Consider the following 22,822-nt stretch of genomic DNA (forward strand, 5'->3'; position numbering starts at 1 on the left):
GCCCACGCCAGCGCTTTTGTTCCCGTGCTGGCGGCATGCCTGGTCGACCCCCGGAAGGCGACTGCTAGTTTCGGTTTCAAGGAACATGCGCGCTCTAAGCAGCTGCCGGACATCCTAACCTATTTTGTTTCTATTTCGCATTTTGTGAATTTTAAATCGGATGAAGCACGGGAACTGGCTGTCTTCGTGCGTCCGTCGCGCTTACCAGCTCCGCTCACCCTTGCCTCTCGCTCAGCGATATCACAAGTCGGATCGCGCTCGGTCATCTGCTTCGGCTGCCGTCCCAAGTACGGAGATGGGAAAGATAAGACAGCAGCTTGATCGGGCGCGCAACGAACGGAAGACGCAGGAAAGTAGGTCAACCAAGCGTTAGACGAAGATCGCTTAAACGGGGCAACGCATCTGTTGCGCGGCTCTGCGGTGTTCTAACACCGGGAATTCCAGTTCCGCGGAGTTCCTCAGGTTTCCTCATGACAGCAGGTAAGCACGAGTACTTCATTTTGTTTTCTGAGCGGGTATTCATTTTGCATGAGTAAACCGGTTCTGTGCCAGCATGAGTGGAGTGACAAAGGAGCAGTGTTGCTCAATCCATTCGTCATGGCGGCAGCCCATCTGCTGTTAGCGAAATACTTGCACTGAAAGGCTTGAGTGCGTGTTCGTTTTTGTTGCTCAGTTACCTTGCATTAGGCTTAGCTTCGGTGTGTGCAAGTTTTTGAGCACTTGCCTTATAAACGAGGCGCAATGTTATTGTTTTGCTGACAGAATGTATTTAATAATACCAGTATTACAAGTATAGACTATTTGATGCTAATTAAGTACGAACTGGTAATCCCCCTTGCGAGTTTTCTTATTAAGTTTTTTTTAATGAATGGTTGGTTCCTTGCGTTGCTGTTGTGTAAAAATAGCGTGGTAATACTCTCCGTGATTCTCTGTATATATGAATATGACGCCAAGTATGATGACAGGCGGATTACATGCGCTTGTAAGCGCTATAGAAATTCGCTCCCTCATTCGGCATGTAGTAGAAATAATGAGAGCAATTATAGGCTACTTCCTGTTCACGAAGATGCATGTAGACAGTTTAAAATTCTGTTGGTCCTTACTTCTCGTACCGTCAATGAAATACATGCATTGTGCTCTACCTTTTTTCTGTGAGCCACAAATTGTGTCGCTGCCATAAAATACGTGATAGTCAAGTTCTGTGTGACCTGCCCGTGATGGTTAATTTTCGCATTTGTTTGCATCATGGGGAATCTATGTTCGCTCATTATGCACAAATGTCAGTTGCAAATGAAAATTGCTTCTGCAGGTTGACACTTTTGCACTGAGGGGAAGTCAGTCTTTTTCCACTACGGAATGTGTGAATGAAAACGAAAATGTCCAACTTTTACATGCGTTGAGCTTTGGCTGACTGAGAAATCGGCCACCTTTAGTTGATCCACTTCACAGTACAGGAACAAAATTAACTATTGGTGGTGCCAGGTAGTTATTTTCTTGATAATACCCACCACTATATCTGTGGACCAGTTCAACTGTAGCCCTAAACTTAATTACAAGGTAGGAATTTCAAAGTGGCAACTTTCACGAAATGAAATGTAATATATTACCTGCGAATATTGGTAGTAAGCGGCGGTTCGCTATATAAATATTTTCATTATAATTACTTGGCAATGGTGTGTACGAGCGCTGTCCCGTGCTTTAAAAAATTAATAGAAGCTTCCACAGTAAACGCGGCAGAAAAACGCTTCATGAACACGGCACACTGCAGCGGGTTCTGCTCCGCGGTTTGGCCAATGTCTCCGCCTGGCCAGCGGGCCTGCGAGAGAGCACGAACACAGCCCACTTGCATGCGAAGTGGGAAAGGAGGGCTTCGTGGCTAAAACCCCTTAAACTTCGTAAAGTAGCGACACTGCCCCTCCGCCTTCACTCCTCCTCGTTTCTCCTCTCTTTCACGCTCCCTCCTCGACCGTGGCGCCGCCTACACTGCTCGAGCGTAGCAACGGCGCCAGCATGCGCTCCTCGCCACTCCGTAGACACTTCCCGAGCAAAAATGGCGCTGATGCGTGGCGCGAGGGCTCACGTGATGCTATTAGGCCAATAGCGACGCGGCGTCGGCCTCGGCCAGAGGGCGCGAGGAGGAGGCGGCATTCTTCAAAGCGTGCACTACTTTACGAAGTTTAAGGGGCTTTATTCGTGGCAAGCCTTCACTTCCCGGCGGCGTTTCTCACTCTCACTTTCTCTCACACATCTCTCACTTTATTTTGACCTCATCAGTGACATCATGGGGGCATTGTTTGTGAATTATTTCCATTTGGACGTCCAGCAACCGCCAGAAGTGGAAGCGGCGCTTCGGTCGCGTATCGCCATGGGAACGATTGTCCCACGGAGATATAGGGAGCTTCCGCATCCTGGCCTGGTCGCCGCAGCACTTGCGCTTAGTAATCGTTACCTTAGTGAACTTATGCGTGGAGCACCACGTGCTTCCTTCCCCAATATTTCTCTCTTTCTCCCTCTCCCCCACCCGTACAGCGCTGTGGAGGTGCCCTCGCACGAGAGGCCAGTAACGGCGCCGTACTATTCTCTTCTCATTTTCCATTAAAATCAGAAGAACGTGCTTCCTATTGCAGGTTAGAGCAGGAGTGCCTTATCGTTGATCATGTGGTTCGGATGCTTGTTTTGACCTTGTTCTTTATTGAAACATATGCTGTTCTGTATCTTGTACGCGTGATTCCAAAGAATGTACGCACTGTTCGCTTCACTTTGAATGATTGTAGCATCTGCCTTACGGAGGTATGAGCCACTGCATTTGGGGGTATGAGCCAATGATGAAGATAGTTTGCTGTGGACGTTTCGCCTCGAAGAAATCCCTGAATCCTAGCCGTAGACAGCCTTGTTGTAGAACGCCCTAGAAGCACAGAGCTAGACGTGTCTTGGGCAGAAAACTGCATGAGAGCCATGCACCACGCAGCTGCAAGTGTATGCCTCCAATCGTGTTCAGGTGCGGTTTAAAAAGGATCGACCCTATGTAAGACCACCTTGATGCAAGGTAACTCGAAAAGGGCGAGGACTGCATAAATTGTTTTCAAGGTTGAGAAAACGACACCTGACAGCGGCAGTTGAGGGTTTCAGCGAAAGGCAATTTACGAGTGAAAAGAAGCTATCAACGCCGTCGGATTTCAAATAAGCGATCACTTGTTCCATTCCTGCATATTCCAGACGCAAATAGTGAAAGTTCTTTCGTAAGTAGCGTGACGTTGATTTCGTCGCAGCCACATTGGTAGCCACGGCGCCGGAATCGAAATTGCGCGTCCCCGTAAGCGACACGGCAACTCGCCGCACACCGTTTGCAGTTCGCGGACCAATGGCCGACGGCAGTCTTGCTGGCAAAAGGCTAGGCCTGCCAGTCACACAGAGGATCTCCCAACGACATCTCCCTGCGGCACAGCGACGGGGCCATTCAGCGACAGAGCAGCGGTCGCGGCTACGTTCCGACGTCGCCGGCAGCATCACCACCGCTGATCGCTCGCCACCGATATCGTCGCTGGGCTTTTTCCGGTTCACTTCGAATCTGTAGCTAACAGCGCTTGCGACCGAACCGCCGAAGCTCCAAAGCAGCAATGTATTGTTACAGTTGTGGCCGCTTTAGCCCTCTCCTCACAATAATTTCACACGAAGAAGAAAACATGCTGATGTTTGCGGCCGGCGGCATCTGCTGGGATGCGAGCATGGTTGAACCGGTACGCTGTGCGCCGTCGACAGCCATGCGCTGCAACTGAACTTGCATCGGAACTCCCGTTAGTGCTAAATGTTTGACCGCGGACTTGGTTTTACAGCGAAGCCGTATACGCCTACGCGAAACACGCGTGGTCCGACCACGGAAAACTTACTGCGGGGGTATGAGCCATTGCATTCGTCTTACGTGACGGACGGACGAATTTCTCGTTGAGTAGGCATAGAAATCTACGTATTATTACAGCGAAGGGACACAGAGCGGCATGGGGTTAAGACACTATCATGATGGCATAATTGGAGAAATGCGTTAACAGCGAAGCTGATAGCCGAGGCGAAACGCTTGCGGTCCGAACACAGAAACCCTCCGGCGGAAGGTGCTGCGCGCCATGGGCTACGCCGATAGTGACGTCATTTCTCTCTCGCAGTGGAGCACGGGCGCAGCGGTCTCTCTCCGAGTTCGCAATAGGTTAAGAAATGCGTTCCTCTCTCTAATCAAATGAAATTTGCGGCCTCCGGTGTGTCACTTGGCAACTACAGTGCACAACAGAATCATAAACACTTTGAATAACGTATTACGAAACACGGATGCGTAACGTAATTCAGAAAGACTGATGATCCCGCTGGATTAATACAATGAACCGCTCGCTGCTCCACTCCATGATGGTGCTTATGCGAAGCCCAATGTGCGGCATTTCAAATAAACACTGTGATAAACCCAAGCCAAACGTGTGCGTAACCTCATTAAGAAACACAAAGGCGTAACCAATAATTTAGAAAGAGTTTAATATACCGTCGGAATTAACCCAGCGATAAACGTCGGGGCCGCACATTTCAGCTTCGCTGGTTTACCATCTGTATATACGGGGTGAACGGGAGGTCTTTTTTTTAAAAAAATAAAGTGAACATTACGCGTCACTTTACTCTAGCGGACATCATTATGTCTGGAATAGACGCTGCATAACCGATGTTCGTGTCACCTGTCGCGGCGACGAGTCGGTTCAGTGTCAATGGGCTATTTCTGCTGTAAACACGATGTTTTCACTGTTCATATCTGCTGCATGTGAGATTTTATGATTAGCATTGTCATTTTTTTTCTTTTCATTTTGTCGCGAGTCACTGTCAAAGGCACCACGCACCCCTGGAAACCCGGCCAGCGGACATTCGTACGCTGGCTGGCACTAATGCAACTCTTATCGCCCACCCTAAAATGCCGACTGTAAATATTCTCGTAGTAAAAAAAAAGAAAAAAAAGAAAACACGTGCATACTTTGGACTTATATGAAGCATTGTAATTTTCGCTTTCAAAAAAAATGAAGTGCACACGGATATTTTGTAGAAGCTGTAGAAATAGTTGAAACGGCGTGCGATCGCGCCTGCCCGAATTCAATGTCGCCGTCGCTCACGCTCGTAGTTTTCACAAAAAATAATAGAGTGATAGGACTATATAACAGCTTCTCTAGTTCTGGCAATTAACCACGCAGCAATAACAATGGGCTCCGAGCTTTCTTTTTTACGGCTTTTCTACGTCCCCCCGGCCACGGCGGCCGCATTTCGATGGAGGCGAAATGAGAAAACACCCGTGTACTTAGATTTAGGTGCACGTTAAAGAACCCCAGGTGGTCGAAATTTCCGGAGTCCTCCACTACGACGTGCCTCATAATCAGAAAGTGGTTTTGGCACGTAAAACGCCATAATTTAATTTTTTTTTTCTACGTCCCCCACCGTACCGCCTCTGGCCATTTTCTTCTGATTTGTATGACTAAACAATGCACGCGATGTCTGCAAGAGGGCGCTGTGTGTCAGCTCAAAACAGAGTTACTGTATATGGCTCTCGCAGGGAGCCACATACAGAAAGTTAGATAGGCATAAAGCAGAGATGCCTCGACCTGCGCGGGAGCCACATACAGTAGCTCTAGCTCAAAACTCCAGCGCTGGTTCCCCATTGTTACACATGCAAAGAAGAAACGCGGCTGACATGCGCAGTGAGCACCGCGGCGTCGAAACACGAAAGGGCCCGAACGTGGCGGTTCTCTGCTCCTTTTCCAGGCGTCTTCCTCCTCCGGCGCTTGCTTCCCTCGCCGCTTAAGACATAATCTCGCCGATTTCACAGACGGGCCATTTACGCTTACGCGTTAAAAAAAAAGAAAAAAAAAACACTTTGCGTGAAGCATAAAAACTCAGAAATTGTTCGCCGTAAATCTTCCGCAAGGAAGCTTAATGTTTGCTAACTTACATGTTGGTGACGAATTGTAGTTAGCCGTCATGCCCAAGATTTTCAGAGCTCTGTAGTGCGCGTGGTACGACGTTCAACGCTTCTCTCTTGACAGTTTAAAAACCGACTGGACTCCAGGCCATTTCCTCAGTAAAAATATACTGGGCTGTGACCGTGGCTCCATCCGTCGCTGGCACAATGCGCTACTCGTACACTAGTGCAGCTCCGGAAATGCACCGGTCTGAGCGATCGTTTATAGCCCCACGCATCTCCTCGCATGCCGGCAGCGTTCACTTTCTGCCTCACGGGTTTTAAAGTGAAGCTTTGTTCGCCTCTTCCTTGCACTTCCCAGCTGCTGCTAACTTTCTGAACAGCTCATATGTATGACGGCACTCCTATTTTACTACCCCTACTACTACTAGGAATCATTCCTCTATTGTTACGTTCTCATCTTCGATCGTCGCCATTCTGTCGCATAGTGATTCCAGCATCGTCATCCCATTGTCGTCATGCCTTTTCTGGTGCGCGCACCAGAATTGCTGAAGCATGCGTTGCACCACCTGGCAAATAGCGGGCAATCAAACTCCTGAGAAGGTGGCTAAACGGAAAGAAGGCGGGGAATTAGTCGTCATTCTACTGTTATCATTGCATCGTCGACATTTATTTGTAGCCTTGTGGTGCCATCGTTATGATCTAGAGCTAGTGGTTGGGTGAGGAGGACCGCGCGCCGTATTGTGAAGCATGTCATATTATTCCGATGTGGACACTCCAGGCGCATTCACGCCGTCGGCATCGGCCTCGCCGTGATGTTCCATAAAAGTCCAAGGGCCATGACATAGTCGCCGCGCCCCGTATGCTGTACGTGCGAGCATGTAAGGGTGAGCCGACGATGGTGGCTCAATGTCACGCGCGCAATTGAGGAAAGCGGGTGGAAAGCGCGCGGTCTTCCGTCGCACTCAAGGCACCGTAGTGGCGGTTCTACTCCGTTGGCCTCACGGGCTCTATTTTGAAAGTGATCGGCGATGAGCGCAAAGTCTACATGCGCCGGGGGCTTTTAGCTTCGTGTGCGCTGTGTTCTCGCCGCTTAGTTCGCGTTGAAGCGAGAGGCAGCACGAAGGTCAATTCGCTCGCTGCTGCTGCGGCTCTTCCTCAGACGAGCGTTTTGACAGCAAGCTTCCGCGCTCATCCTGTGCGCCCCTGACACCATGCTTGTTAATTTAGTTAGTAAGGAAACGTTTACGAGTTTATACGGCCGATAAAGCTACGGTCCTTACTTTGTATAGCTTACTTAGTATCGCAATCGATGTTTCGCCTTCCGTGCGAAACTGCGACATTTTATAGGTATTTGAGCCACAATGAAGTAGGGTGGCGCTTACTTCACTTATACAAGTCAGTTTTGCCTTAAAGATGAACTCAGCCTTTGTCTCAGTGACAACGACATGAAAGAATCGCAAGCACGTAGAGACACTACTGCCACAAATTGCCGGAAACTTTCGAAGCTCCCTACCACTGCAAAAAAGTAAGGCGCTGTGCGATTACGTACAAAAGCCTGGAGGGGACATCAAATAGCCTCAGGAACTCCAGCCATCCTAAACAGGAATTTTCTGAACAAAATCTTGAGCGCTCCTCCGGCAGATATCGTGCACTTCAAAGGCGCGTTGGCTTAGAGCTGTTGGGTAGCTTATCCTTGGAATATCGCCTTTCCAAAAAATAAAATAATAAAGGGAGAAGGCAAGAGATTTTTCAAGAAAAAGTTAAGCCTGCTCAAAGTCTAATAGCCGGCTCGAAAACAACCATGACGGCCACAAAGGACTCTGTTCAGGACGTTGTCAAAGTTCCGCCGTAATGTCAAGCTCGTCCTCTTGTCAGTTCTCATTGGCTCACGGGACTGCTACGGCCTCTCTGAATGGCACAAATCGCCAACATGACGTTATATGGCAGTGTGTCCAGAACAGCCCCTATTGACTGCGGCATGACTTCTATGAAGGCTGACTCTTCGTGGACGTGGGGATCAAATCCTCGGTAATAAATTTTGTTTACTGCCCTAGTGCATACTTGTGCCAAGGGAACGTTACGCCAAGGGAACTTTACAAACACCACGAAAACAAGCTTAAATACCCTTAAAAACTATCGAAACGGAAAGAAAAAAAAAGGTTATGATAAAGGGAAAGTCAAATATTGCACCAACCAAACTAGGCGTAACTCAAGACATAGTAAACAGCGACTCGTGGCCATAAGATTGGCCATAAGTCTGATGATAATTCGAAACCTCATTTCACAACCCTTCGCCTGTGTTTATGGCAACACCGTCAAAAGCACTCACATTCGCCACAGTCGGACTCCTCACGCAGAGCGTAACACTATCGCGTCCTGTTACGCCTAACCATCTGCAGCTGATGACTAAGTGCCTCTGCACCGACACGCCGAATGAATGAGAAATTCTCTCGTTATCTTTCTCTTTCTCTCACTTCCAAAATCCTCTCGGTCCGCACACGTATCTACCCCGTCCCACTGGAGGACTCGGAAGCCGCATCCTATCACGCCGGCGAACCAGCGATCGCGCCGGCGTCACATCGAACGGGACTCGCGCAATATCCTCCACGATCCCTTCCGAATCTGCCGGCTCGCTCGGTTAGAATGAGCTGTCATCACCATCGCGTCAGGCGGTTTGTTACGCACACTCGCCGAAGCACACACACGAGGCGGAAGAACAACAAGAGAGAAAAAGACGGGGTCGAACCGCAGTGGTTGCCCACGCAAGCAACCCATACATGCTGCTGCTGCTGCTGCTGCTGCTGCTGATGTTCTGGTCGGGCCAATTACGGGCTGGGTCGGGCCTCGCGCGCTGGCTTGGTCCGATACGCTGATTCCGGTGTCGTATCCGGTTTGACTCGCAGATAGGACCGATGACTTCCGGTCGGAAGTAGTGGCGCTGCATGCCGCCTCTGACGACCCCGGACATGCGGAATAAGCTGCGAGAGAGCCCGCGCGCGGGAATCGAGTCTTGTCTGCTAATCGAGACTTAAGCCTTTGGGGACCCACACGGCCTGAAGGATGCGACGAGGGGTCTGGATTTTCGGCCTGACGCTGCCGCTGCTGCTACAGCAAACGCTGACGCCTGCGAATGCCCAGCGGTTTTCAGGTCAGTGTAGATGTCTTCCGCCCGAAGCGGGGGAAATTGCTTGCGGGAGATACAATTTGTATGCGGCGCGCTGCTACGTACTTTGAAGCCTTTCTTGTGTGTCTTCGCGGCCGAATGTGGCGGTGCCAACTGTGACTCGCCAGCAACCGGACAGCTGCAAAACTCTCTGCCCCAGTCGGCTAATTAGGTTCAACAAGATGGCCAGCAAGGAGGTGTAGTCCAAACAGCATGAAGTAGTTTCTTGTTTTTTTTTTTTTTACACTATATGGCACGTGGAATTAAAACGACTGAAAACCAAACTAGAGGGGATTGTAAGTGGCGAATTTGCGTCCTTATTATTCATAGTTTATTCATTATGAATTGCGCGTTCTTATTCGCACAACAATGGGGCACATTCGTTGCACGGCGCGCGGTAATCGTAAGCCTAGTTCGAGATCCCAGGGTGGTCGTTGCGTATGTACACCACGAGATACCACTGTACTTCAAGGACATTGTATTAAGGACATTGTATTTCAATTACGGCGTTGGGGCATCGCTTGTCCCCAGATAAGTGCAACATCTTGTCGACGAGTTCAAACGAATCGCAGACGCCAGACAGGTTTCGCAGCATTTAAAGGCGTAGCTGGCAAGCTGCAGCCGCAACACACCAGTTGGCTATCGCTCTCTAGGGTGAACACATAACGAACTAGCGGGTGGTCGGTAACTCCCCAGCACGCGTTGATGACGTCGTCCGTGGACACCAGCTATACGTATATATTTAGCAAGACGAATGTGGCTATTGCCATGATTTAGCGGAATACCCGGCACAGATGGAGCTATGGGCGCCGAAACTCTGCATATGTACACTTGTCACGGAATATACGGCTCATTCATAATTCGTATAGTTTATGAATAATTTCAGCTCGTCTCAGGTCGCTTTAACTTTGCGTGTTGCTCTCGGCTTGCGCCACTAGAGCCTTCGGTCCCTCTGGGGTGCGCAAACTCGAGTTATAGCACCTTGTTCTTTAATTTATGAAGGCTTGGTTCGAACCCCGTTTGGTTCACGCTGTCAAGCCATTGCTTGTCGGTCCGCTCGGTGCGTCGGAAGCGTGAGCTTTCACCCGTTATCTCTCTGAGCTAACGGTGGCGCTGGTGGTGATGTTGAAACAGGCGACGTTATCATGGCGTCCGTGGCCGGCAGTTCCGCCTGAGCACTTGTTAGGCTACTGCTATTGTTTTGCCAAGCGTTCATGAGCTCGGTGTCTCGGAGGACGGCAATCAATAGGCGCATAACTATTTCGCTCACTACTACGGCCTCTTCGTGATTCACTACGTCTTAAAAGGCCTCGTCTGGAATACCCCCCCTTTTTTTTATTGAAGTGAATATTAGGAGAGGTTGGCGCCTTTATGGTGGCACCGGCTACTCCTTGTCACTCGGCAAAGGAAATAAATTTGCGTAGAAAGGGAGAATAGCGACACGAAATATGGCACTCAGTAGAACACTGGATGAATAAAAAAATATACAGTCCAACAGTACATGAGTCGGAAAGTTCTGTGCATTAGTTCAGTCCGCGTATGCATACATAAAGTCGGATATTTAGAACAGCCATAACACACAACACATGTAATGCACTGCAAGTACAGAACAGAATTATACATATTGCATAAAAGTTGCGATCGCCACATAAACCAATTATGAATCACGAACAACGTTTATGTTACTCATTTAGCGCATTCGGATCATCTGATACCTAATATTTTGTTCGGGTTGGGGGCTCAATCCCATCGCTCGTAACCCGTTGTCAAGAATGGAGTCCGGCATGAATTAGGAGGTAGCTGGCCCATGCCGTCGTCCAACTTATCCACGCTGAGGACGGTGATGAAGGGAAGGAACGCTTCCCATCGAGAACGAGGAATATGGGTTTATTTACAGTATCTACATGCAGTTCATTAGTCTAGCGTGACTGCGAGAGAAAAGTACATCAGTCTAACAACATGACTGCTTGAGAAAGTGCATCAGTCTAACATGACTGCTTAAGAAAGTGCCTTCAGCAGCCGCACAACAGCGGTTTATAAACACACGGTCCTCCCCCGATACCCAGGTGACGGAAACGGCCGTGAAGTCATTGTAAACAAGTCGCCTCTCTGCGGGACGGTTTACACACACACACTTCCTTGCGCGAAGTTCATTGTCCCCAACCGAGTTCAGCCGGACTTCGTAGAACTCGGGGCTTGTGTCAGGAAAGGTGCCTTGTATTCCCCGAGCTGACTCCCGCAGCGCGGCCGGTAGCCCATTGTCTTGCGTCTAGAACGGCGCGTGGGAAGAGGCCTCAGTAGACGTTCCCGCTGGCACGCCCCCGCTCGCGGCAGACCAGAGTGGCGGTGGCGGGCTCAGTAACAATAGTTGGTCCGCCGTGCGCGTTTAGTCACAATGGCGACGAGGCTAGAGCGTAACGGTGGTGTTCCAAGAAAAGGTTGCCGCCGCTGTCGCAACTGGCTGGCAAAACTTGAATCTCAGCGGGCCGTTCTTTACACCCTCTTCCGTAGACCTGCGCTGACTGTTCTCACAGGCGGTACCTTTTCTGGAGCGAACACCGAGAGAGAGAGAGAGCGAACGTTTATTTCAAGAAAATCTGGAAGAATATTATAAGTCTGTACGAAAAGGCAAAGTAATATTGTTGGTATTGGTGGCATCAAGATGCGAAAGTAAAAAAAATGAGAAATTTGCTGGTCTTTTGAATAAACCGGCGATCTTTCGTGTGTGCGTGCGACTTTGTGTGACAGTGACCACGAACGAACATGTGAAGTTTACTTTTAGTCTCTTTTTTTCTGGGGAGGAGGGCGTCATGAAATTGACTGGCCTTGACATACATAAATCTTGCAGAAAGCATATTGTATACCTGCCACGGTATCCCAGTGGCTGCGGCTTTGAGCCGCTAGACTCCAGGTCGAGGGTTCGATATATGCCACGGCTGCTACATGCCGACGGATGGGGAATGCAAAAACGCCCGTGTACTGAGAAATGTGCGCACGTTAAGGAATCTCAAGTGGTCAAAGTCAATCCAGAGCCCCCACTACGGGGTGCATCATAATCAGGTCGTGGTTTTGACACGCAAAATAAAATCTTGCATGTCTGGAACCGGTTATGAACTCCTCAGATGACAGGCTTCAGGTCTTGCTTTAAGTATCAGTCGTCTTATTCGTTCGGTTACAAAACTAATTAGTCTAGCATTCACATTACCCTGTCTAATCACTACACCGTGTCATTATAACATGTATGCCTGTATGGTAAAAGGCATCACGAAAAAATCGCTTAATTATCCCGTCTTTCCGATTTTTGAATAAACTCAAGCGTATTTTTTTTAAAAGCACGCGCCCTGTATGTATGAGGTCCTTTCCAGTTGCTTGACATTTCGCCTATGCGTGGGGAGCAATGAGTCACGCACGTCTAGGGCCACTCTGCCGAATGCAGGGTGGAATGCCATGCAAATCCTGACACTCGGGTTATTTAGCGCGAAAACAGCAAAACAAGAAGACAGATTAATAACACGAGTATAGAAGACAGTATACTCCCCACTGTGGTTCTATTGTAAAAGCATCTGGTGACTTTATAGCTGCGCACTTTGCAACCATCACGGCCACCACCAACTATATATATATATATATATATATATATATATATATATATATATATATATAACCACGCTGGACGTGCGTAAGCCTAGTTATGCACGTATAGCCTGGATTTTACGAGGCAGAGATGGTTGGTAAGGAGCACAGATTTGACCAGTATAGGAAACGCTTGCGGCCCTTCGAAAAAAAAAAAAAAACGAGCCTGAAATCTGGTTTCACGACAGCCACCGCTGGCCAACTGTGGGAGGCGATTACGTAGCAGTAGGAACGCGTGCGACAACCTCCTAAACACGCAGGTTCTGGCTACAATATTATTCATACGGAGATTGCACCCTAAAGTGGCGGCCAAGTAGTGCCACCATTTCTTGCTTAGCTATTTCGCTCGCATTCGCAACTGGGCATCAAAAGGGGACATTGTTTTTGCGCCGCAAATAAAGCTTCGCCGACGGTATGTACGCCGCAATATTCCGACTGCCTGCGTACGCTTTTATTTCCTTGCCCGATCACTTCACGTTCCACTTCACGTTGATGTCGACAGCACGGTCTCTGCCCGTCAGCAAGACGTTAGACGTTCGTTACCTAAGCGCATTAATTTCAATGTTTTACACAAACGGTGATCCCCACTTTGCTAAAGAATCAGTCGGGTGTGGCCAATCGCCGTCAGAAACACATTACTATGCGCAGGGCTCTTTTTTCTTGACGACCAGGGGCGGCTTGTACGGACATTTAATAACGAAAATTATAACGAATTTAAGAACGCGTTCTTAAATGTTCCATAGACAACGCCTAGTCCGCACAAGAACGGGTTCTTAAATATACCTTATTATTTTCTTTATTAGATGTTCGTGCAAGCCGCCCCGGATCCGCACATCGCTTCATTTCATGTCTTTCGTTCTCTGTCACTGAAGGCGTGTACAGACAGGCGCCCTTGGGGCTGGGATTCGAAGCGCGCCTGCCTACGGCGTCGTGCGACAAATACCGCTTCGTCACGATCCAAATGCGGCCAGGCTCGTCCAACAAGTGAAAGCGCTCAGTCACGCCGGCCGCTTGCCAGCAGCAAAGCACGCAGGTCTCGATAAGGCTGCCGTGCACGTGTCCGCAGCTTGCCCTTGACACTCGTTTCTGACACGTCTCGAACCCAGCGGCCACCGCTAGGTGTCTTGTAGGCGCAGTCGCAATTCGGCACTAGTCAGCTTCGGACGTGCGCGGTCTTTCTTCTTTTCTTTGGCCGAGGACTTTCTTCAGTTAAAGCGTGTATGATGATGTTTTAATGAAAGCCAGTGGCATGTAGGTTAGTTTAGAGTTCGCGGCTGCGTATGGCGGAGAAGTGGGCCACCTTGTAGACGGGCCTTCTGCTGCAATATCGTCTGCTTCCCCTCCGGTCAGGTATGTGCGTTGCTCGTGCTTGTGTTTTCAGTGGCGTCAGTTAATTAGCGTTAAGGTACCCGTACTCTGTAGTTGATGACGTTATTGTTCGTTCTGTAACCACACGTCCCTGCACGCTCGTTCACGCTAGTGTCCGCGCGAAGTGAAATTACGAGTGCGAGTTATCACGTGTCGCGTAGCCATCTTCTGCCGTCTGTCGCAGACAGCGTCGTCGTCTTGGTAGTGTGTCTTGCCTCTTGCAGTATATTCAAACGGCCATTATGTAATCTCTGTCGTATCACGGCCACTGCGTACGCATTTGTGTCGGCGTCTCGTATTGCATAACCGGTGTTTTGTCGTTTTAGGCTATACAAAATGTTTAAAAGATGCGTATGGGGTATTGCGCACTTATCATTTATCTGGACTACTCGAAGAGGTGCGCGACTTGCACAAGTGAAAATGCACGATTGACTAATTAGCCTAAATTCGATAATTATATGACTCCTTATTTTACGGCGCATATTGCAGTTCAGGAATTGTAGTCAGTGAGCTCGCGAATAGTATCGTCATGGAACTAATTCTTGGGACGTACAACACCATATATCAATTTCGAAAGGATGCGATGAAATACACTGGCGTTTGTGTTACTTTTGGACTTGAATGCACGATGATTAACCTTTATTTACAGGGATGGCTCAATGTCTATGCTTCAATGCTATGCTTGAGTTAACAGTGCATTCTTTTATGGCAAGATGGACGGCGCATATTTTCAAAGAGGTCCTTACCTCATATTTGAAGTTGTTAACCCTAAACTAACTAGTTACAATGCGTAAGTTGTAATATGTTCGTTAATTAGTGAGGTCTTGTTAATTATTTGATCACGCAAATAATGCTCGTCTCCTCAAGTAATTCAGTGCATAGATTACAATTGTTCTATCTGCCACAGGCTACCTTAAAGAATTCTGTATAGCTTGAACACGCACCCTACAGGCTACATATTTGTTCCTTTTTACTGAATGTTCCACTATCGGTCGTGAAATGAAACGGCGAACCGCGGAGCACGCGGAGCCAAAGCATTTGGAGGGGACAAAAAGAAATTCGTCAGTGCCAGATGGCCGACGTTATTTTTAAGACCCGTAATGGCCGACGCAGAGCAAGATTTTCAAGGCGCGCCGATTCCGGCATCCCGCAATGTCTTTCGCCTTCTGCTCTTTTAGTCTGGCCTACGTCATGCAACCGTGGCTTCAGCGGTGCTTTTACCCTTCGCTTCAGCTCGTTGCCCGTTCTCGGCTTTGCACGCACTTTCCTTCTACATGCCTCTCTCCCCTCTCCCGCCGGTTCTGCGCAATCTGATCGTGGCTACGTCTGGGTGAAAAGCGATAACGCCGTTGAAGCGTGGATTTCGCTTCCTGGAGCGAATAATAACTGGGCGCACCTTTCGAGCATAGTCTGCTGCAGTAATGGACGCTGCGGAGGGGGTGGGGGGGACGCCGCCGCCTGGCATACCATACGGCAAGAATCTGCGTAATTGCCGGGGTATACCGAAACAGGTGCGCTGTCTATGGCACTAGGCTGCTGATATCGGGAGTTTTAATCCGGGCTGATAGACGTATTGACCGTTTTGTGTCGTCTATCAATTTCACATCGTTAGCTCTACGTGGCGATGTGTGGGATGTGGCTTCTGTCATATCGCGCAGTGACCGTCGCCCTTCTCGCTTTCCCTCCCACGGTATCCTGGTCCAAACCTTTCGGTTGGACAATCATAGTACAACTCGTGCCCAAAAATTAATGGGAACCAGTGGTCCTAATTTGCCTTTACGTAATACTGGGCACATTGCACGGCTGTCGATAGCGTAGGTATTGGGGGGGATAAACGCCTTATGTTATCACCGCTAAATTCACATTGCACAAGAAAAATTAAAGGAATTGAATAACGTCGGCACACGATAGTCGGACTGACCCCCCAACCATTAATACTAAATACGCCTGACCTCGTCGCTTTTAGGTCTGTTTTGCAAAGTGCGCTATTCGAAACAGCGTCTTGCAAGGAGGACTCGGTCTTTTAGCATATGCCTTAAAGTGGATCATGCATACCAATTAGGTTGACAGCTCCTTCACTTTTGCTGGCCCAGTCATGGGGAGCCTGTGTAGGTGCGTCCGAGGATGGCGACCCAGAAGGTCCGTAATTTTAGGTTAGTAAGCGGGCCATAATGCGACGGTTCATATTTTATTTCTAGAGCGCGGTCCCCGAAATTCTACTACGCGGAGTTTAAGCTCACAGCCTTAGAATTTATAATGGCGACCATCGTTTATTATGGAACAGAATTCCGTGATGTTCTGCTGCGGTGTTGCATAATGGTGTATGTGTCAAGGTCGCAGTACGCGAAAAAGAAGTGTGCTTGGAGTAATACTGTAGACTTTATGGTAATGAGGGTGTCTAAGAAACGGCTTTACGGGTCCTCTTCGTCCTGCGTACCTTAGCAGGGAAAATTGCGTGAATTGCTCGCGTAGTTTGCTTCCATCATTGCCCGAACCAGCAAAGCACTTGAATATTTCACTTCTCTTTCGTTCTTTTCCTTTCTTTTTTTCTTTTGTCTGAGCTAAGAATTTATGAGCTAGCTATTGGATAGCCCTGTAATACGACGATGCTTTGCAACGTTAGACTGTCAATGTTTATTAGGAAAAGATTAACAAATTGCCTGACGTACACCGGCTGTCCCAAGTGAATGTCGACATGAAAAAAAAAAAAAAAGCGAGGGCTATAATGGAAGGCAACCATTGCGCGTTAATGGGCGCTACTGAAATGCGCTGACCATGGCACTCTGGGGCATCGGCCACGAATCGGGCAGACTATTACCATCATGTTTATTCTTCAGGAAATAAAGGGGAAGTAAGTATCTTGTAAACGTGAAATGGAATGCGCACTGCTCAGATATGACTGGTTAAATATCTGAATATTGCAGTAAAAAAAAATATGTGCTCTCCCTGCGTCTATGTTCCCACCAAGTCGTTTTCTTTGTTGGCAGTCAGCAATTCAACACCGCCGCCCCACTGCTCTGTAACAATATCGTCATTTCGCACAACGTGGACGTTTAATCATTTCACTTCTAATTAGCCAATCGATAAAGCGTCTACGAAATGTTACGGGTGAGCATGAGAAATGACCGATAATTGCGTTTACATCCAGCTAGGTCATGAGCGGCATTTTTTCCGATGAGAAACAGCGCGTGAAAAAAAAAAAAATGCTGCGTCACGTCGCTTCCACGCGCAGAGAAAGCGGCGGTATCAGACGTAAACCTGTCCATCTTGACCTAAGATGCGCGCCCGAACGTGCTGACGCATCGGGGAAAGAGCACAGCCTCTCGTTCCTAGTGCGATAAGCTACAGCCCCTACTTGACGAGGCCGTGGTGCCAGATACATATATATACCGCGTGTCCCAGCTAACGCTAGCCAAGCTGTTCAACGAAAAAGAATGTTACAATAACACGGTGTTTGGTCGTCGGAGGAGTGACGACCAAATGCCGTAGGTTTTAAAATCCTATCTTGCACGTTTTTTTTTTTAAACCTATTCTTTTTATACACACCTTAGGTGTGCGCGCGTCGCGACGAACACTGAAGCGAACACGTCCAGATAATGTTAATGTTAATGTCCAGACCCTGTTACGGCCAAGACGGCCAACAGTATTTGGAAAAAAAAAATGTCCCTTCACGCCTGGCCTTTAAGCAGGCCGATGATAGCGGCGTCGTCCGGTGAAAAACGGCCAACATACTAGCTACAAATAGATCCAGAGGAAATGGTTTCGTCGCCATGGCAACCGGCGGACGGTTCGCTCGCATAATCGCGAACAGGACTGGCAGGAATGTTTCTGCCTTGTCAGTGGCCCGGGCAGCGTTGTCACATTCGTGTGACGCTGTAGCGTTCTGTGGCGGCTTTGCGAATATCGCTATAAACGGGCTCCAGAAGTGTCTCTCGGAGCTCCTGAAACGGGCTTCTTTCGGTAGCTGAAGAGGAAGCTTTAGCTCAAGTGCTCCTATCTAAATACATGTAAAAGGAGAATTCGTTTTTCTCGGCAACCACTGCACCAAATTTGACGAGGTTTGTTGCATTTAAAAGACAAACTTAAAATCTAGTGACTGTTTGTTTTGAATTTTTGAGTTAGATCGTCAATTTTTTATTAAGAATTGGCAAGAATCGAAAATTTTCAAGAAACGAAACTATCAAGTTTACAACTCTGTAACTTAACCACTAAAAATGATAATACAATTCTGTGAATTGCATCTAATAGTACATCTAAAGCGGACAAAATTGATATGTTACACATGAATATAAAAAAAAATTAATCATAGAGAAACACAACTTTTGCAAAACCGTTGTAACCAACGTAACAAATTCACGTAAGATGTAAAATGACATATTGAATTTGTCCGCTTTGAATGATCTAATGGATGCCGTTTACATAACCGCGATATCGGTTCTTGATGCAGAGCTATGAATTTATAAACTTCGTGCTTCTAATTTTTTCAAACGGTCAAATATTTGAAAATCGTTTTAAGAAAATTCAAGCCCTAAATCGAAATTCCGCTTCCAACAGTCACTAGAATTTACCTTTCTCTTTCAAATGCGACAAATTTCATCAAAATCGGTCCAGGGGTTATCTCATAAAAACGGTTTTGCGTTTTACATGTATTTGAATAGGCCGCGTCGGAGTTGGGCCTGAGCTAAAGCTTCCTCTGAACACGAGATCGTGATCTGAGGAGGACTTCACGAAGGAACGCAGTCAGTTCCCCTAAAGAAGGGGCGCGCAGAAAAAGAAATTCACCGACAATTACGATACTCCCTAATGCGAAATTTTAGCGCAGCTCTATACGTGGTTTCATTCGTCCGTGGTTTAACGCTTTCCATATTGGGCTTAGGCTCGGCGTTCGAATCCTGCCGTCGGGCAACTTTAGAACTGAGGTGAAACAGCGCGAAAAAGACGAGGACACAAGGAAACAAATACCACAGACAAGCGGCTTGTCTGTGGTATTTGTTTCCTTGTGTCCTCGTCTTTTTCGCGCTGTTTCACCTCAGTTCTAAGTATGAACCAACTAGCCCTCATCAAGATCTTACTAAGGGAACTTTAGTCATGTTGCTTTATTTATGACAATTACTTTGTTGAAAATGACCAGTTTACGAAGTCGCAAAGCCGTTTGAAGCAAAAAGGACGACGTTTAAGCAAATCCATGTGCTTTCCATAATACCCATGCCGGGTGAACCGCCCCCATTGCAGCTGCCATAGACACTTCGGCCAGATCTCCATCTAGTAATTATTGTATAAACTCTACGGTTAACCTTACCCCTGTGGTTCGCGTCGTAACACTCTCGGCATGCAACAAAAACAATGCATCGCATTAAAGGGGTGATAGGTACATAAACATCGCTTGCGATGACCCGTTGCATACATGACAAATACGGTTGTAAGCATCACATTTAGTTTATAGAATTTAAGTATAACCGGTTCGCGAAAGCATCGCTTCACAGATTCCTGCATTGGATTTGCATATTTTTTTTTCTATATCGCTTTAGAAGGCCCCTGCAGCATAAGAAATTGTCAATAAAACGTCGCCCACGTCGAATGAAACCCGGATAAGTAGAGTGAAAAAAGGAGTGGTGTTATTGTGCACTATGGCAACATCTCATGCCTGCCAAGAAAGAAATCCCGCGCGCAGCTTACAACATCACTCTTTAGAGGTGCCTTAATGAAAGCTGTATATGTATGTAAGCTTGGTGGTTTACTCTTCCGCAGAAGCAAGTCGCTCACTGCTAGCGACGGAAGCGGTTTCGACACGCCAGAAAGTCGCATAAAACCATAGAAGGGATGCCGATGTCACATGATGCGATTATTTAAGTACCGACTCGACATTTCCGACATTTTTTCTCTTTCTTTGCATTAGATGAAAGTCACTGAACATTTAACCTAGAAAAGTATACTGATAAGCCTCAGTGCCCTGAATATCTTACTATATTAGCTTTTCCATGAATCAGTTGCGGTTTCATTTTGTTTCATTACCCAGAGGTGTATGTGCAATGACGTCATGACACAGAAGGTGGTCACGTGGGAGCAATACATCGTGACGTTGTGGCCCTCGCTCCGGCTCGCCCGGTGCTCTGCTATGCCGCTACGTAGATCGGGCCACGCAAGGAGAAGCAGCATCGCAGGAGCCAATGCCGAAACCGTCCGATGAATTTTCCTCCCACGTGACCGCCATACGTTCCATGACGTCATAACTCAGACTGAACAGCTACTGTGGCAAACAAAACTAACCTGTCTTCTTCTTTTTTTTTCGTCTCCAACAGATGTCGGGCATTTTCGCTTCCCACGTCCTGCACGACAGCATGGTAAGTACCGTCCCGCGATGGCTTCCACGTTTTACTGGTTTGTTCAGATGGGCAAAAGCGTCACTGCAGGCTATGGCCACATTCTCGACCGATCCCTTTCGCATATAATGGGCTCTCGGTTGCGCGTCGCGTGTTCGTGGCCGAAGTCCGCTTTGCGTCTCTTGTCGATGGGCGCTTAGAAAAGCAGATAATTCGTCACGTTGGTTAAGATTCACGGCTGGGAGCTTGCGCAAGGGCCGAAAACGAAGAAAGCGAGATCGCACACGCAGTGTTCGAAAAACTACAACTTTATTGCGATAAAAAAAAAAAAAAACATGGACTGAGCGCATCATGGGATTCAGTCAGTCAGCGGCAAGAAGTGGCAAAAAAAAAATCGTGTTTACGTTTCCGAATCACTAGCCACAGTCAACGCCGAGAGATGAGGACTGAAAGAAACAAATATTAAATACAGAAAATGCAAAAGAGATTGCACAAGGCTCAGCCGAGCAGAAGTAGATCGGAAGAGGGTGCAAGCGGGCGGCTTACTGCTAGTGTGTGTGTGTGTGTGTGTGTGTTTCGAGAGGTCGACTGTACTTGGGAACTGTAGATCGCTTCGATCGTTGGAACACGCCGAAACGACAAATCCGGGCCGGAATCTGGCTGTAAACACAGGAAGGGCCATGTACCTAGAGTGGCGATCTGCACCGTGTGCCATCGCTTGAGCTGAAGAGCGCGACGCAGTAAAGATGGCCACTTAAACTGCGACAGTGTTCTAAAAAAGTTGCGGACGGCGGAAACAAACCGAAACATAAGCTCTTCAGCTGAGCCACAGTGGTAAGCAGTTCTCTTCGCTTGAAAAATAAGAAGAAACACAGAACAGAAATGAATACATGTGAAGCTGGCTCTTAAGTGCGGAATGAATTGGTATTTATGTTCGACGCCATAACCGAAAAAGTGAGCTTCGTACGTAGAAAGCTTATGTTTAAGGTTTAAAGCTTCGAATTGGAGTTTGTCATAAAACAGAAATGCCTGATTTTTTTTCTTTTACACGAATGATGAAAGGGTAAATAAAAGAGCAGAAAAATCTGCCCAGACGATTACGAAGCAGCACTCTGCAAAAAGGGCGCTCGCTTCGCCGTCAGTTAGCCTGCTAGTACATTTCAAGATGCTTCCTACGGATTGACGCTGAGTGGTCTTCGAGCATACCGTCTTCGCAACGCACTCGATGTGGGATTTCTTGCTAGAGCAACGTCGTCAAAGCTTATAAGGGCAGCAAAAGCGCGGTACATTGGCTGTGCACACAGGCTTCACATCTCGGTGGTGGTTAATATTTAACAAATCGGCGCATAGGTTTCCATATTCCTGTGTTCTCAAAAAAAAAAACAGAGAAACGATCTTCGCAGGTGTGTGGAAATCCGAGCGACTCGCATACATCAGATAGTGCAGCTGGATGGGGTAGTTCCAACACTCTTAGTAAGTCCTACGCTCTAAACTAATTTACAACCTTAAAAGTCCGCAAGGGTTTAAATTGGTCTATCATTGTTACCCTCACAGCCGTAAATGTTTATGGACGTGAGTTATAGGCCAATGGACAGCCCCTATGCGACCTTAAGGGGAAGCTTAAGCTCGGGTGCTCCTATCTAAATACATGTGAAAGGAGAACTCGTTTTTCTCGGCAACCACTGCGCCAAATTTGACGAGGTTTGTTGCATTTAAAAGAAAAAAACTTAGTCTAATGACTGTTGGTATCAAATTTTTTATTTAGGTCGTCAAAATGGTTTACTAAAGATGGGCGAAAATCCCAAGTCTTCAGAAAACGAAACTATCAAGTTAACAACTCCATAACTCAGCAACAAAAAAAGATATCACAATTCTGTGAATTACATCTCATAGTAATCTAAAGCGGACAAAATCGATATGTTAGACATGAATCTCAAAACATTTGGGGATGTGTAAATACAGCTTTTGTAGTGTGTACGCTTTTAATGATCTAATTGAAGCCGTTTACAGTACTGCGATATCTGTTCTTCACGGAGAGCTATTAATTTGTAAATTTCGTGCTTCTATTTTTTTCGAACTTTCGAATTTGTAAAAGTTCAACAAATTCGAAGTCCTAAATCGAAATTCCACTTCCAACAGTAACTAGAATTTAACTTTCTCTCTCAAGTGCAAGAAATTTCATTAAAGTCGGTCCAGGGGTTATCTAAAAAAGAGCTTTTGCGTTTTACATGTATTTGAATAGGCCGCGTCGGAGTTAGCCCCGAGCTAAAGCTTCATATTATTTGCAATTTACAAAGGTCTGCATGGTTTGCACCTGCCTGAAGTCTACCAAAGGTTTTGCACGGGTGTCACTACATCCGGCGCAATTCCTTCGCTATACACGAGTCTTTTCAAACGCTT

General features: G+C 47.4%; 1 protein-coding gene across 2 annotated transcripts in view; it reads left to right on the forward strand.

The window, feature by feature from the left end:
* Window positions 1-361: 361 nt before the first annotated feature.
* Window positions 362-22,822, forward strand: part of LOC142560483 (uncharacterized) — a 143,196-nt gene continuing 120,735 nt past the window's right edge. Inside the window, exons 1-3 of one of the 2 annotated variants that reach the window (XM_075672637.1) lie at window positions 362-480; window positions 8,842-9,086; window positions 20,402-20,443. In XM_075672637.1, coding sequence (XP_075528752.1) covers window positions 8,999-9,086; window positions 20,402-20,443 — 130 coding nt within the window. In that variant the 5' untranslated portion in view covers window positions 362-480; window positions 8,842-8,998. The remainder of the gene's footprint in view (window positions 481-8,841; window positions 9,087-20,401; window positions 20,444-22,822) is intronic. The other variant, XM_075672638.1, reaches the window with a different exon arrangement.

Source organism: Dermacentor variabilis, chromosome 10 (assembly GCF_050947875.1).
Source record: "Dermacentor variabilis isolate Ectoservices chromosome 10, ASM5094787v1, whole genome shotgun sequence".
Taxonomy (NCBI): Eukaryota; Metazoa; Arthropoda; class Arachnida; order Ixodida; family Ixodidae; genus Dermacentor; species Dermacentor variabilis.